A 17,660-nucleotide genomic window follows, 5' to 3' on the forward strand; every position below is an offset into this window, starting at 1 on the left:
TTTTTCAATTAAGGTCCTTCTCCTATTCCAGGATGACATGCTATATTTAGGATGCATACTATTCTAACTCTTAAATACCCTAGTACTTAATATCAGAAAATGCTAGATTGACTTTCTAGTTAAAGCATTCTGCACATCAGAGGAACATACACAGGTACTCCGGAGGAAGATGGGGGTGGGGGCATGGGGAGAAGTGGAGGGGAGGAAAAGAGGGAAGAAAGGAGGGAGAGAGGGAGGCAGGGAGCTCTGCTAAGAAGATGCTGCTACTTTCAATAATAAACCACGTAAGAATCTGGACCAAGTGGCATGGGTGAGTGGCTAGAGTGAGGACATTACCAGAAGCCAAAGAGTTCCACTACAGAACTGTTTTCTTAACTTATTTTGGTTTTTAATCATAGTCAAACAAATTATATACCTAGGAAGAAAAGTGAATTTTCTCTTTCTGGTATCAGGCCCTCTTAAGAGGCCAATGAAAGCCTTAGCAGACAGTTACATGAAAGGGACATAAAAAGGGTTTGGGAACATGTATCTCCTCTGACTCATGGCTATCAATGTCATCTGTATTATAGGCTCTATTTCTAATCATTAAGAAATTGGTTATTAGAATTGAACATCAGATGGTATCACAGTGCTCAACTGATATTCCAAATAAAACAGACAGGACTTGTAGTACATTTTCTTTAAAAAAGAGAACCCAGGGATGCCTGGGTGGCTCAGTCGGTTAAATATCTGCCTTCAGTTCAGGTCATGATCCCAGGGTTCTGGGATCAAGTCCCACATTGGGTTCCCTGCTCAGTGGGGAGTCTGCTTCTCCCTCTGCTCCTCACCCAGACCCCTAGCTTGTGCTCTCTTTCTAGATCTCTGTCTGAAATAAATAAATAAATAAAATCTTTAAAAAAAAAAAAGACTACTATCAGAAAGTAATACTAATGATGTTTTTAGAACTGAAGATGACATTTATTTTAACTGATGCCAATATTATAAAACTAGCATAATCATTTATATTCTGATCATATCTGCTGAATGAATAAAGAGCAATCAAAGAAAAACATTAAGGTGGTCTGTATAGCCAGGTAACTTTGCATGGTTCCTAATATAATAGTCAAAAAACCAGTGTGAGAGATAACCCCTGACCTAAGTCACCAATTATTATTGCTTCTTCTCTTGACTTTCAGGGGAAAAACAACCTAACAGGCCTGATTTTTTTTTTTAAGATTTTATTTATTTATCTTACAGACAGAGATCACAAGTAGGCAGAGAGGCAGACAGAGAGAGAGAGAGGAAGAAGCAGACCCCTGCTGAGCAGGGAACCCGATGTGGGGCTCGATCCCAGGACCCTGGGATCATGACCTGAGCCAAAGGCAGAGGCTTTAACCCACTGAGCTACCCAGGCGCCCCTAACAGGCCTGATTTTTAACAAAAGCTTATAGATTTTAATCATCATCACAGAGAGAAAGACAAAAAGCAGGCCTATATAAGTGTCAGGTTTAATTTCTATTCCTTCCTCATAATACACTGTGCCACCACCTAAAAGATCATTGAGACAGCAGGGGGGAACAGGATGGACTGCATAGCCTTTGAAAGAATGAGGCCATTAGACTCTATGTCATCTTCAGTTTGATAATTAGGCAATTTAATACACAAAAGTAATTTTCTAACTATAATTCAGATAGTATTTTATAGAATTAAGGTTCCAAAATCTTCCTACAAGGTCACCAAATTTATTACTGAAATTCTCTCTCTTCCATATCAGCCATCTACTCCCCACTCTGACTGTATGACTTAGTACCCACACAATGCTATCATACACTAGCTAGGAAAGTAAGAAATAGTTGGTTTTGTTTCACTTTGGTTTTTTAAATTATATCCCTCTGAAAGCAGAGACTAGCCTTGAGGGAATAGGAAAGACTTTAGGGGAGAGATTCAGATCTAGAAACATAATCAGAGGCCTGTCTGAAAAGAAGGAAGATCACAATACATATGGGCTCTGTAGCTGGGAAGAATTAAGTTTAAATCTTGGACTACAGGACTTAGATTTTGGTCAGATAAACGAAGGTTTGAATTCAATTCTACCACTTACTAACTTACTATCATTTAACCTCTAAGTCTCATTTACTTTATCTTTTTTTTTTTTTTAAAGATTTTATTTATTTATTTGACAGAGATCACAAGTAGGCAGAGAGGCAGGCAGAGAGAGGAGGAAGCAGGCTCACCGCTGAGCAGAGAGCCCGATGCGGGGCTCGATCCCAGGACCCCGAGATCTTGACCTGAGCCGAAGGCAGAGGCCTAACCCACTGAGCCACCCAGGCGCCCCTTACTTTATCTTTAAAATGAGAATGGTAACAAGAGTTTCACAGAAATAGTGTGAAGATGAGATGGGTAACACATGAACAGAGCTTAGCACCATGCCTGGTACACAGAAGAGAGGAGATAAGCAAAGCTATTGTTATATTGCCAATTTGGTTTTTTGTTTTGTTTTTAATGGAGAAATCCAGAGCAATAAGCAAGGGCAATACAGCTTTCACAAACTGGGGAGATAAGAGAAGAAGTAAATAGGACAAATGGTGGAGAATTTTCATCAGGCAAGAGGAACAGCAGAAACTTGCTTTACTTTTAAATTAGGAAGAGCTGCTTTGGTTTTCTTGCTCTTTAAAGATCAAAGTGGAGAATGAGAGACTACAGTAAGGTAACAGGAAAAAAATTCAGGTTGCAGACAATTTTAGATGAATTTGGCAAATGGGTCCACACTGCAAACTAAGTGTAGGAAAACAGAGTATCCAGTAGCCTGTGGAAACCACAAATATTCAGTTACGGAGGCACTTGCTCACTTTTACATCAATGGAAAATACCAGCTGTTGGCCAAATAGCTCTTTACAGAGTACAGTAGGAAAGCAATTAAAGAATATCAGAATTTAACTTTAAAAGAACCAATTACTCTTTTAAGGGAGTGTTCTTTTTTTTTTTTTTTAAGATTTTATTTATTTATTTGACAGAAATATCACGAGTAGGTGGAGAGGCAGGCAGAGAGAGAGAGGAGGAAGCAGGCTCCTCGATGAGCAGAGAGCCCGATGTGGGACTCGATCCCAGAACCCCAGGATCATCACCTGAGCCGAAGGCAGAGGCTTTAACCCACTGAGCCACCTGGGCGCCCCATCTTTTAAGGGAGTATTCTTAATCTAAGAGAATTAAAAGACAAATTTTTTGCTTCAAATGCCCATCAATTTTTCTTGTCTGGATGAAACATCCTGCTTAACAAAATAATCCTCTAAAAGACAATTATCTATGATCTCTCTGATATGAGGAATTCGAAAGGCAGGGCAGGGGGTTAGGGAGGGATAAAAATGAAACAAGATGGGGCTGGGGAGGAAGACAAACCATAAGAGACAAACCATAAGAGACTCTTAATCTCAGGAAACAAACTGAAGGTTGCTGGGGGCTGGGGAGAGGAGGGATAGGGTGGCTGGGTTATGGACACTGGGGAGGGTATGTGCTATGGTGAGCACTGTCAGTTGTGTAAGACTGATGATTCACCAGACCTGTACCCCTGGGGCAAATAATACATTATGTGTTAATTAAAAAAATAAGCCTCTAAATAAAAAATAAAACAAATTCTAAAACCATTCATAATTATTGAAATTGGGTAATGGATACATGGAGGTTTCCTCCCTTTTTTTTTTTTTTTTTAATATTTATTTTTTAGAGAGAAAGAGAGAGAGCCCAAGCTGGGGCAGTGGCAGGCAGAGAAGGCAGAACAGGCAGAGGGAGAAGCAGGCTCCCCGCTGAGCAAGGAGTCCCATGTGGGACTCAATACCAAGACCCTGGGATCATGACCTGAGCTGAAGGCATTTGCTTAACCAACTGAGCCACCCAGACGTCCTTACATGGAGGTTTCTTATAATATCTCATTATATTACTCTATTTTGGGTATGTTTAAATATCCATAATATATTTTCTTTTAAAGCCTCCAGACGATAAAGCACTTAGCTGTATGACCTTGGTTATTTCCGAGTCCCAATGTTCTTATTATTAAAACAGGGCTACCAATACCTACTTTGCAAGGTTGTGAAGATCACAAAAGAGGGTCTGACATTTAGTAGGAATTTGTATTTCTCTACAAGATTAACATGTATGTGTTATTAAATATATATAAAATGTGTCTATAAGTGATTTTATCTTTCTAAAAACATCAATGCTATTTTTAGGTTGATTTTCATTATTTCAATAATGCATAGCACACATTTCTGAAAAGCTTTAAAGACTGGTTAATGGATTTCGAACCATTTATTTTATATATGCCAATGGGATAATACTTGATCCTTACTAAGGATGGACTTGATTTTTAGATGAAATTAAGTTATTCCAGCTAATTACAGGGTGGATAAAGCTGTGAAATGAACCAAAAACTGGATGGACTAGATGAGACTGACATTTTCACATAGCCCATCAAAAGTAATCTAAAAGAGGATCCTTTCATTACTGTATATTTCAAGAAACTCACCTAGGACGACTGTTATCCATGTAACAGTTTTTAACCCTCCTACTTACCGAAGTATTACTGCTATTGCTGGCTGCACAGAAAGGGTCAGTACTTGAAGTGGCAAAAGGGTCAGCAGAAGACTGCTTGAAGAAACAGTCAGATGCAAATGGATCTGAACCTTTAAAAGGATCACCTCCAAATGGATCTAAGAAAATACAGCACATATATGAAAGACTGAAAACTACTACACTAAATTTCCTATCACCTAAAGGTATAATAACTGCCTTAATTAAAGGACATTTTGAACTTCTGCAGAATCTAAATTAGGTACTTGGCATTATGATTATTGACCATAAAAAAACAGAGAGTTGTACCTAAAACAGCTTTAATTAATATTCTTTGTCCTACTTGCTCATCATTCACCCAAAGCAAATCAATAATTCTAATACTTATTACACAAAGATTACTTGTATGCTAGGTTGAAATAATTCCTTTAAACTAGTGATTCTAATTTTAGGGGAGGAGAAATCACAAATTCCTTTGTGATTTTGTGAAAAAATAGTCTCTCCCCTAATAAACTTATTTGGAACAGGTTTGAGAAGCATAACAAAGGTACACAAGACCAGGGAAAGAGTATCTTATCAAGCTTGAGATTTAGTAATTCTTTAAGATGTTTCCTTTCCCCCCATTCATATGCTATAATCTTGGGAAAACAAAATGTTCTAAACACTGAAGTAGTATAGATCACTATACTCATCTACTCCTTGGCTAACAAGGAGAAATCAGTCTAAGTATTATTAAAAGTATCAAAATATAAACACTAATGTAATTTAAAAAATAAAGCTAATGGTTAATTAAGCAAATTGACAAGAATCTACCAATTTCTCTCTGAAAATGCCAAGCACATACAACCTTTAGTGGGGCCTTTTATCAGTTTAAAAACAGAATAAAAAGGAAGTCTACTTCCTATAACTACCTTACTTTGATCCTTCATTTCTAAATATAACACAAGTTTATAATTAAGCAGAATGAAATTACAGCTAAGCTGGACCTCAATGATATACATACCAATTTTTCCAAAAGGATCATCCTTGAAAGGATCACCTGTGACAAAATAAATAAGCAGAAATCATAATAACAATATTTACTGTTGGGACCTCACTACTTAAAGGTAACTTTAAACAGAAGCAAAGTTTCTAAAAGCAAAGTCTGTTTGGTTAGCTCTACCTCAAAGTAGATTCAACACTAAATGCCATGCATTTTTAGGAAACATTTAAAATAATAAAGAGTAAAGGCAGAACATCAACATACCTCATAAACGAAGCAAATTTTTTCTAATAACTCCTATTTTTTTTTTTAAAGATTTAATTTATTTATGTGAGAGAGAGAGTGTGTGCATGAGCAGGGAGAGGGGCAGAGGAAGAAGCAGACTCTCCACCGAGCAGGGAGCCTGATGTGGGGCTCAATCCCAGGACTCTGGGATCATGACCTGAGCCGAAGGCAGATGCTTAACTGGCTGAGCCCAGGCATCCCAGAAGAAGCAAATTTCAACTGGAGCCAACTATACTTACCCCTTGATCACCAGCTGAGGTTACAAATAGAAGGGAAAAGACAGGCACAACAGCAATAATTTTACTAACAGAATTCTCTGCTCTTCATAGAATTCTGAATGGGTATTACCATCACTATTCCAGAAACAAAGACACTGAGCCTTATTGAAGCAAAAAATAATTCTAGAACTATAGAGTTCAGAAATAAACCCTTACATTTATGGTCATTTGATTTTTGACAAGAGTGCCAAGACAGTTCTATAGGTCAAACATAATCTTTTCAACAAATGGTGCTGGGACAACTGGATATCCACATACAAAAGAATAAAGCTAGACCCCTATCTCATACCATAGTCCAAAATTAACCAAAAATAGATCAAAGATCTAAATGTAATAGCTAAAACTATAAAACTCTTAGACGAAAACCCAAGAGTAAATCTTCATGACTTTGGATCTTAGAAATGATATGAAAAGCTCAAGTGATGAAAGAAAATTAGATAAATTGGACTTCATCAAAATTAAGACAACGCAAAATACAAGAAAATATCTGCAAATCACATACTTGATTAGGGACTTGTATTCAGAATATATGAAGAACTTTTATAAGTCAACAAAAAGATGAACAATAAAAAATGCTCAAGTTCTTTGAATGAACATTTCTCCAAAGAAGTTACACAAATGCCCAATAAGGACATAGAAAGATGCTCTACAAAAGGTATTTGCAAAGGACATACCCAGTAAGGGGTTAGTATCCAAAATATATAAAGAACTTATAAAACTCAACACCCAAAAAAACAAATAATCCAATTAAAAAGTGGGCAGGGATTCCTGAGTGGCTTAATCAGTTAAGCATCTGACTTTGGCTTATGTCATGATCTCAAGGGTCCTGGGATCAAGCCTCACATCGGGCTTCATCCTCAGCAGGGAGTTGGCTTCTCCTTCTGCACCTCCCCCTCAATACTCTCAATCACTATCTCTCTCAAATAAATAAAATCTTAAAAAAAAAAAAAAAGTGGGCAAGACATGAATAGACATTTTTCCAAAGAAGATATAGAGATGGCCAGAAGACATGTAGAAAGATGTTCAATATCACTCATCATCATGGAAGTGCACATCAAAACTACAATGAGATAATGCTTCACACCTGTCAGAATGGCTAAAATTAACAACACAAGAAACAACAGGTGTTGACAAGGAAGCAGAAAAGGGGAACCCTCTTGCACTGCTGGTGGGAAAGCAAACTGGTACAGCCACTCTGGAAAACAGTATGGAGGTTCCTCAGAGAGTTAAAAATAGAACTACCCTATGATCAAGCAACTGCACTACTAGGTATTTACCCAAAGAATACAAAAATACTAATGTGAAGGGATACATGCACCTCAATGCTTACAGCAGCATTATCTACAATAGCCAAGTTATGGAAACAGACCAAATATTCATCAACTGATGAATGGATACAGAAGAGGCAGTATATGTATGTATATATACAGAGATGAAATACATATATACATGAAATCTTATTTCCAACAACATGGATGGAACTAGCGAGTATTATGCTAAGCGAAGTAAGTCAGAGAAAGACAAATACCATATGATTTCACTCAAATGTGGAATTTAAGAAACAAATCGTCCTGGGGGAAAAAGAGAAAGAGGCAACAAACCAAGAAACAGACTCAACTACAGAGAAGAAACTGGTAGTTATCAGAGGGGAGGTGGGGTGGGGGGAGTGTTAAATGGGTGATGGACATTAAGGAGGGCACTTCTTGTGACAAGCACCAGGTGTTGTATGTAAGTGATGAATCACTAAATTCTACTCCTGAAACAAATATTATACTGTATGTTAACTGACTGGAATGTAAATAAAAACTTAGAGAAAAAAAAATAAAACTGTCATAAACTGACAATCAGTTTCACAAACTGATTTGGAATAAACAAAATGCAAAAAGAGTTTTGACACCAGAGGTATTTAACATAGTTTACACTGACATCAGGTATTTCAATTTACTAAACTCCTATTTCTTCAAAAAGACTATAGGCACCTTAAGGGCAGGGATCTAGGTTCTAACCGCTATAGGTTCCACTGTTTTAAAAGCATGGTGTTGGCACTCCGGTAAAAAATTGCTGGTTGACTTAAGAGTACCTAGTCTCCTCTCCTGGTCCATAATACCTTTCTTTTGGTCCTTATTCTGAAGAAGAAACATGCTCTTAACCAGGGGCTCCGTCCCAGGAGTTTGTTGCCTGATGAGGACAAATACCAGCAAATATAAGCATATCATATCTCTACACCCCTCTACTTTTGCTGTAACAAGTAGGATCTTAAAACTGAGCCCTAATTCCTATATAGTTACATGAAAAAGACTTTTTTTTTTTTTTTGTAAGTCCATAATATAAAAATAAGAGTACTTACTGCCAACAAAAGGATCAGACTGGAAAAAATCCAAGTTTGTATCTGCAACAGGATCTGTCAGTGAACTTGATTCTACATTAAATGGATCTCCCTAAAAATAATTTTAAATTAAAAAGTATTATTTCAGAAACCAGTTTTAAGATGTAACGTTTTAAAATAAAATAACATGCTTTGAAAAAATAACAAATATTTCTGTAGTCATAAAGTTCACTTAATACATTTTTCTTTCCTTAGCCTAAAACAGTGTATAACCCATCTAGGAAAACCTGTAACAAGAACATTTACATATAAAATTATTTTTACCTCTTTTGAATGTCTGTCACTATTAAATTCAGGACAAACTTTCTCATGAACAGCTGTAGTTGCCACTTCATTATCATCAGTCACACCAGAAGGCAGTATTTCAGGACTACTTCTTGCCTACGAAATATTAATGTTACATGGACTAAAGATGTATTTTCTACTTGGCAGAGGAAACTGACAGAGGATAACAAAAAATTGCTAAAAATACAGAAGACAAGGAGAATGTATTCATTAAATGAGTTCTTCTCTTAAAATCTTCTTAGGAAAACGGTATCATTTAAGCATCAAAGTCACACAGGCCAGAAAACTTAAACCACTTAACCACTTCCCTCGTGTCATTTCCCAGCTAGCCTCCAAGTCTTGCTGAGTTCACCTCCTACTTCCTTCTCAAATCCATTCCTTTCTTTCCTCATTGTCACTATCATCCATTTATAGTACCATCCTTCTGCTCCAGAGTAACCTTCTAACTGCCTTCTTGCCTCCAATATGTGCCCTTCAAACTGATCCTTCTTGTAGTAGCTAAAGGAATAGATCTAAAATATGAATCTGATTGGGGCTCTTCTGGTTAAACGTCCTTCAATGGCTTCCCCTCACTTTCTGGATTTAGACCAGTAGGTAATAGGGCTTAAGAAGTGGCAGGGGAAATCTTCATTTCATACCACACTATGTCCTTGAAGGTATTTAAACTTTTGGTATTTAAAAGAACAGTGTATAATGTATCCAAGACTGCAACACCTAAATACAAATCAAGTCTGTTAATTTTATGTCTTTAGTATCTCTCACACTTGTATTCTTCTCATCATCCCTCCTATTACTGCTTCAGTTTAGGCTAAAACAATCTCACACAGATCATTCCAATAGTCTCTTAACATATCTCCATGCATCCAGTCCTACTCTCAAATCCATTTTTTATATTTTTCTAAAAGGGAAATGCAATTATGTCACAACTTGCTTAAAATTCTTCAATGGCTACTCACCACAGTAAGATAAATCTCCCAATGCTTCAAAATGAATCCAAATTTCTTACTCTCTGTCCCTTTCTGACCTAAAAGTAGTCATTTTTATCCAGGGGGCACCTCATAATCACCCACGGAATTTTTTGTAAAAATACAGGTACGTGGCACCATCCCAGAAACTCTAGCTCAGCAAGTTTGTAATGGGGTGCAGACATCTATATTTTACGTAAGAGGTAATGCAGGGAGCCACTATGAGAGGGCGTCATTTCCTAATAATACTCCCCCCACCATCACAAGATATCCTTTGAGAACTTCTTATGACCCTGTGCAGCATGATTCTCCCATCTCATACCTATGCAAATGCTGTTTTCTCTGCCAGGAATATACCACCTTCTTCTGTGCTTAATACTTCTTATTCTGAAGCTCACCTATAAAGCTTTCTCTATATAATCTTGAGCCCCTCCAAACTGTCCTCCCTGACTATCACAGCCCTTCACAGTGTTACACTGCTAGACTGTATGCTGCTTAAAGGCAGGGTTACAGTCTTTTGTCTCTGCAGCTCTCACATATAACAGCAACACTGCTGTGTGCTCTCTAAGTAACTAGTAAATAAATGTCCTCAACATTATGAAATAAAGAATTACTTTCAGCATTGGATGAGAATACTTAAAAAAAAAAGTTTTAAAAAGTTACTATCTATAGACCTACTGTTTTGAAAACATGCTTTATAACAAATGGATTGATTAAAATCACATTTTTACACTAGTTAAAAGTGTCAGAACTATTGGATCAGAGTACCTACTCTCTCCCTCTGGGGAAAAAAATCTACTGTCCTCAGATGAGGCAAGGTTCCATATTTATATTAAGTATGATGTTAACAAAATCCCTGAGCTGAATTATTTTTTTCTTCTGAACTTGATTATGAAGGTTATAGAACAATTAGACTCACTGGAGACTCCTGGTGTATGGGCTCTGACTCCAACATGCCTTGGCTGTCAGTATGCTCATTAAGGTTAGCTGTTTCACTGCTGCTGGTGCTAAGGCTGCAATAATCTGTAGCACCATTTATAAGAATGCTGTGTGGGCTACTGCACCAATTTAATTGATTATTATGGTTTTCCAGCTCTTTCATTTCCATCAGCTTCATTTGCATCTGTCAACACAAAGTAGAAATACAAAACAGAATTTATTACTAGAAGAACACAAAACATAAAAATAGCTACATCCTTAGACTCAAAGATAAGTTTGCTTCCATTAAGGAGAATCCTCTGGGAATGCAGCACGATTTAGAGAGATTTCAGTAATCCATCCCAGTAAATTTTCTTGACATTATAGTATACATGGATTTGCTTTTGCACATCTTTTTAAAGCTCCAAGAATTGTGATTCAAATATTTACATCTTGGTATCTTTTAGGGATAACTGGAAAAAGGGTCAGGGTATTGGGGAAAAGATCGCAAAGAGAACAAGAGAAGATTGTGTGATGAAGCTCTGGGGAAAAAAAAAAGGAAGTTCGGGGAGAGAACATAAGGTTTTAGAGCCATCCATACTTCTATTGGGAAGGAGAGGAGTGAAGACTAAGGTAAAAGGAGCTACTGTCCTATGCTCCAGCATTATTTATTAATGGGCTAGAACCCTAGGAGTGGTCTCTAAAATCTAAGCTATTCTAAACATGTTAAATAAAGGACAAAGTATTTTGGATCCCAGTAGCCAAGTGACTTTATATTCCTGGAACAACAGAGGGAGAGAGAGGCAGAATATAATAAACTGTAATATATATTAAAAGAAAAATATTGGGTCCAGAGGCAGGGAAAAAATAATGCTTATTGATACTAACATCTGTAATAAAGAAAAATTAATAAATATCTCAAAGAAACTGAAGAGAGGGCAAAATCAAAATATGTTTCCTAGTGAAAAAGAGTAATGAATGGAATTTTACTGAATAGTTTCATTTTTCGTAAAATATATTTTTTTCATTATATTGGAATTCCCTTTATTTATTAGCATGCTGTGTTTTCTGGACATTTTATAAATCAAGGCTCAGTTCCCCTCATCTTATTTTCTGCATAAGGTTTTTAACTTGCTCATTTTAGAATCTTTAATTTGCCACAGATCTTTTCAGGGCCATAACCTGGGAAAAGAACACTATATTCAACTGGGAAAACAGATGTCAGTCAATCTCTGTCACTTTCTAGTCAAGTGATCTTAGTTAAAGTCACCTCTTCAAGCCTTTATTTCTTAATCCATAAAGTAAGACCTTTCTCCACAGATGATTAAATGAGGCAAAGATATATCTGAAAGAACTCTGTAAAATGTAAAGGTTTGTATAAATAATGGACAATGTGTATAAAAGTGCCTAGCACACTGCATTTCTCACTATTGTACCAATTAAGTTTCCCTGTTTCTTTTCTACTAATTTACTCCATTTTTAAAAAGCTAAAGACCTTGAGCTCTTTGAGGGTAGGAACCACAACTTTTGCTATCAACTTGGTACTGCCAACATCTACCACAATGATGTATATACTATAGTGCTTAATTTATGTTTACTGAATGGACATAGTATTGTGCTTATAAATTTAAACCATGGATATCAGTAAGCATTTTTGTATCTATCACAGTGCATTGTATTTAGAATTTAAACAATCCAAAATACTACATATCTGTAATACACAGCATGTGCCTTGTATATTCCCAGTGATATTAAGTTGTGGCTTATAAAACATTTTTTTTTTTACATTATTCTATGGAAAGAAATAGATTTTACATCCTAACCCAGTGAATATATGTATTTATTTGGCTAGGTCTCTCTGTGTGTATATACACACATAAACACATAAGTGCAATATAGACACATTCATCCATATGTATAATTTATATGCACATACATATGTATATACAATTGTGAAAAAGTTTCATGAAGTAATATGTATCCTTATTCCATGTAATGCACCATCATATTTCCTATTCTGTCTTATTTCATTCTTATTTTTTGTATACGAAGTATGTCTTTATTTTTTCTAAACAAAAAACAACTTGTATAGGTATACATATGAATGCACAGGCACACACAGAGAGGTGCATCCATGTACAGACAGAATTCTAAAAAGATACCATGCTGCAAATATTGTTTTTCTCCAGGAAGTAGAACTGTCAGACTTTTCACTTTCTATTTTAAAAATCTACATAGTGTAGTACTCCATTACTACCAACAGTTAACTCAATTTTTTTTTTTTTTTTTTAATTTATTTGACAGACAGAAATCAGAAGTAGGCAGAGAGGCAGGCAGAGAGAGAGGAGGAAGCAGTCTCCCCGCTGAGCAGAGAGTCTGATGCGGGGCTCGATCCCAGGACCCTGGGATCATGACCTGAGCCGAAGGCAGAGGCTTTAACCCACTGAGCCACCCAGGTGCCCCAACTCAATTTTTTATATATGAAAAACTTGCAATATATATTAGGAAAACAAATGTGCATGTATGGAACACTTTTACGTTATATGGAGAAAATAATTTTATGTTTTATGGATAAGGCAGTGTTTCTCACTGAGTTAGGCACAATCACTGACTATATTGGCCAGGGAGATGTCTTCCGTGGGGACCAGAAGCAGAGCTCCCCTCTCGTCCATCTGCTTTAGGGCTGCGCAATATCTCCTATTTTCCCAGGCATGGCCCGTCTGACTTTTTTCTTGTCCCTGACTGAACCTATGAAGTTCACAAAATGATCTTAACACCTCGGGCCATTTGAAGAACAGTAAGATGATGTTTATTAACACTTCTAGTTACCAGTATGTCAAGCTGGGTCAGCTCATGGAGTCCCAAATAACGAACACTTTGGTAGTCAGCAGCACCAGACTCAAAAGCTCTGAACAATCCAGAACACTCCTGTCTTCATTCATTTTTTAAAACAATTTTATCATGACCATTAAAATAATTTCAATATCCACTAAACCTTTACAGTCTAAAATTTAAAACCTTAACACTAAAATAATAACCATTATATAGATGAAGCAGTATGTGGAAATACTTGGCTTATCAAAGAGTACTATTCAAGACAACTTATTTCTTAGAGTTACTTCTGAGACAATAAAATCTTGAACAAAACTGGGCCTTCCTGTGCCTGCCCTCTCACACACCTGTCACTTAGCCTGTCTTCTTCCTTAGTCTCTGCATAAACTTGAAGGATATAGAAAAAAGAAATTACACAACTAACACAAGTTCTTCACAAACTGTGCAAGAGAAATGCAATAAACTATCACAATGCCAGAAACATTTGGATAAAAACAGTATATACTGTGTAAGTAAGATACATAGAATTAAAGCCAAAGGTTCTTTACTTTTTCTTACCATAAATATAAGGTAAGAAGTATAAATGAAAATTAGGCAAGTCAGAAATTTTTCCTAAGTTATTCCTTTTTCCAGAAAAGCTGTAGTTTAGCTTTAAAGAGCAATTAAAGTTTCAGGGTAATCTACAGTTTGGATTTTCATCTTTTAATAGGCCCATGGGAAAATACTGCCCTCTGTGGGAAAGACACACAAGTCACTAAGTCAAATATAAGGAATCAGTATGTTCTTTTTTTGTGTGTCTGTGGCTGATTTATTTACTTTCCTAAATAAATTCTATACCCAACATGCGGCTTGAACTTACAACCCCAAGATCAAGAGTCAAATGTGTTACTGACTGAGCCAGCCAGGTGCCCCTGGTATGTTTGTTCTTAAGGTTTGAGATCAGATGCAAGAATATAAAATAATTCCTTCCACAGATAGCAAATATTATCTGGCACACTTGGTAGTATAGTTTGCTGAGATTATTTTCCTTGCTCAGAAACACTTTTATTTTCTCGATGATAATTTATAATATCCAGAATCTTTTCTACTTTTCTCATTTATGTTCCTTCCTTTGAAAGAAATTCCCTTTCAAAACACTTAAAGAAAATGAAGAGACAAGCCAGATACTGGGAGAAATTATTTGCAAATCAAACATCTGATAAGTAACTTATATCCAGGAGATATTTTTTAAAACTTTTGTAATTTAATAATAATTGGACAATACATTTTTTTAAAATGGGAAAAAGATTTATACAGACATTTTATCCAAGAGGATATACAAATGGGTAATAAGCACATGAAAAGATAGAAAAATAGAAATTAGAAACTAGAAATTAGAAAAATAGAAATTAGAAACTATGAGATACCACTTCACACCCACTAGAATGACTAAAATTAGTTAGGTGGACAATAAAGTATTGGTAAGATTGTGGAGAAACTGGAACCCTCATATACTGCCAGTGGGAATGTGAAATGGTATAGCGACTCTGGACAACGTTTGGCAATTTAAAGTTAAAAAAAAATTTAAACATAACTTCACAATATAATCAACTATTCCATACTCCCGAAAAATGAAAACACATGTCCACACAAAGAATTATATGCAAATTTTCATAGCAGCACTATTTGTAATAGCCAACAAGTAGAAAGATTCCAAATGCCCATTAATCAGTGAGCGAATAAACAAAATACTTTATAAATATACAATGAAATACAGTGTTGATACATGCTACAAAACAGATAAGCCTCAAAAACATTATGCTTGTGAAGGAAACCTCAAGAAAAACACTACAAAGTGTCAGATTTCATCTACATGAAGTGCTGAGAAAAGGCAAACATACAGAAGGAGAAAGCAGACCAGTAGTTACCTGGGGGCAGAAGTTGGGACTCACTACAAATGGGTCCAAGGAGTGTTTTAGGAGTGAAAGAAATGTTCTAAAACTGAATTGTGGTGTTTGAACAATTCTAAGTTTACCGAAAATTGCTGAATTGCATCCTTAAAACCTATAAATCTTATGGTATGTAAATTATTTATAAAAAAAATTTTTAAGTAAACTCAAAGAAGAAAATTATTTTAAAGAATATTCATTCATGGGCGCCTGGGTGGCTCAGTGGGTTAAGCCTCTGCCTTCAGCTCAGGTCATGATCTCAGGGTCCTGGGATGGAGCCCCGTATCGGGCTCTTTGTTCAGCAGGGAGTCTGCTCTCCCTCCACCCCGCCTGCCTGCCTCTCTGCCTACTTATGATCTTTCTCTCTCTGTCAAATAAATAAATACAATTTTCAAAAAAAATGTTTCTAGTCCAAAAAGCTCAGTCTGCTGAGGGAGACAGACACATTAACAAATATGCAGGGGAAAATGTTACTATTGCTGTAACAAAAGCAGAGTCCAATATAGACAGGGTTCAGAAAATGCTGTAAAGTAGTAAGAAGTTAAGCCATGTCTTACAAGATGAGGGAATAGGTATTCACCTGTGAGATAAGAGAGGGGAAGAAAGGGGGCGCCTGGGTGGCTCAGTGGGTTAAAACCTCTGCCTTCAGCTCAGGTCATGAACCCAGGGTCCTGGGATTGAGCCCCGTATCGGGGGTCTCTGCTCAGCAGGGAGCCTGCTTCCCTCTCTCTCTGTCTCTGCCTGCCTCTCAGCCTACTTGAGACCTCTGTCTGTCAAATAAATAAATAAATAAATAAATAAATCTTTAAAAAAAAAAAAAAATAAAAGAAAGAGTGGGGAAGAAAGCCTAACAAGGGGTAGGACTTTGTTACACATAATAATTAACTGAGAACACAGGACTACATGTTAGAAGATCTGGATTCTAGGCTGTGGCTCTTTTAAAGGCAATGCTAACCACAGGTAAGTAAGTTGCCTAACCTTCCTTGGCTTCAGTTTGTTCAAATTTGAAATGAAAGGAATGAGTTACACCATCTCTCTCCTCCTAACCATCTTACTATCATTCTATAAAATATTATTCTCCATTTAGGTTAGCCTAGAAATGACAAAGCAAAAGATCTATACTGTGGACCCACATAACAAAGCATTTTTATCTATATAAAGAACAATTTCCTAATTAAAATAATAAAGGTCTCCAAATAAGCTAAGGTTGGGGGGGCGGTTTACATAAAAATAAACACTTGGGGGGCACCTGGGTGGCTCAGTGGATTAAGCCGCTGCCTTCGGCTCAGGTCATGATCTCAGGGTCCTGGGATCGAGTCCCGCATCGGGCTCTCTGCTCAGCGGGGTGCCTGCTTCCCTCTCTCTCTCTCTCTCTGCCTGCCTCTCCGTCTACTTGTGATCTCTCTCTCTCTCTCTCTGTCAAATAAATAATAAATAAATCTTTAAAAATAAATAAATAAAAATAAACACTTGGGAGAGCATTTACGTACCAAACAATGCTAAACTGTCTCACAGGGTTTAATCCTTTACATTTATTTCATTTAATCCTTACAGCAGACGTAAAAGGTAGAGAGATTGTTAATTCTCCAATTTTTTTTTTAATTCTCCAATTTTAAAGATGAGGAATCTGATACTAAGATGATTCGGGCAGTAAATGGCAGAGCCAGAACTTGAACCTAAACCATACATCTACAAAACCCATACCCTTAGCCATGACTCCAGTGATAATAACCAGATGTACAAGATGTATGACAATTTTAACTTACGACAGGCAACAAGAAACCTACTTGTATAAAAAGAATAAAAAAATAACAGACTAGGCAGAGAGAAAAGAACACAAATTGAGAAAGTATTATTTACTAAGAGGATATGGTAAAGCCCCATTTGAGCATGTCTCATTGCCACAAAGACTTACTGAACTGATTTCCTGTTGTGAATCTTGCAGGTGCTGCTGAAGAGGTCCTAGCTGAGCCTTCCCTGACTCCACACTCTCCTCCAATTCTGCTGTTTCTTGCTGTAGGCGACTAAGCTCTTCCCTAGCTTTGGCCAGCTCTTCCTCGTAAGTAGAGATCTGCGATTCTTGACTAGTTAATTCAGCTTTCAGGGATGAGATCTGTAACATGGGAGTAAATGACAAGAAAGGGGGATTTAAAAAAAAAAAAAAGAGTTGTCATTAAAATGCTCCATAATGCAAATATGTTTATTTGTTCGGTTTACTATTTTGGTGGGGTTTGGTTTTTTTTTTTTGAAGTATGTATT

General features: G+C 36.6%; 1 protein-coding gene across 2 annotated transcripts in view; it reads right to left on the bottom strand.

The window, feature by feature from the left end:
- LOC111142796 (epidermal growth factor receptor pathway substrate 15) overlaps window positions 1-17,660 on the bottom strand; it is a 147,200-nt gene that overhangs the window by 25,669 nt on the left and 103,871 nt on the right. For both annotated transcript variants that reach the window (XM_022496106.1, XM_022496105.1), the window contains exons 15-20: window positions 17,317-17,514; window positions 10,643-10,846; window positions 8,738-8,854; window positions 8,435-8,525; window positions 5,546-5,581; window positions 4,546-4,682 (exon numbers count right to left, since the gene is read on the bottom strand). In XM_022496106.1, coding sequence (XP_022351814.1) covers window positions 4,546-4,682; window positions 5,546-5,581; window positions 8,435-8,525; window positions 8,738-8,854; window positions 10,643-10,846; window positions 17,317-17,514 — 783 coding nt within the window. The remainder of the gene's footprint in view (window positions 1-4,545; window positions 4,683-5,545; window positions 5,582-8,434; window positions 8,526-8,737; window positions 8,855-10,642; window positions 10,847-17,316; window positions 17,515-17,660) is intronic.

Source organism: Enhydra lutris, unplaced genomic scaffold (genome assembly GCF_002288905.1).
Source record: "Enhydra lutris kenyoni isolate GAN:26980312 unplaced genomic scaffold, ASM228890v2 scaffoldscaffold9, whole genome shotgun sequence".
Classification (NCBI taxonomy): Eukaryota; Metazoa; Chordata; class Mammalia; order Carnivora; family Mustelidae; genus Enhydra; species Enhydra lutris.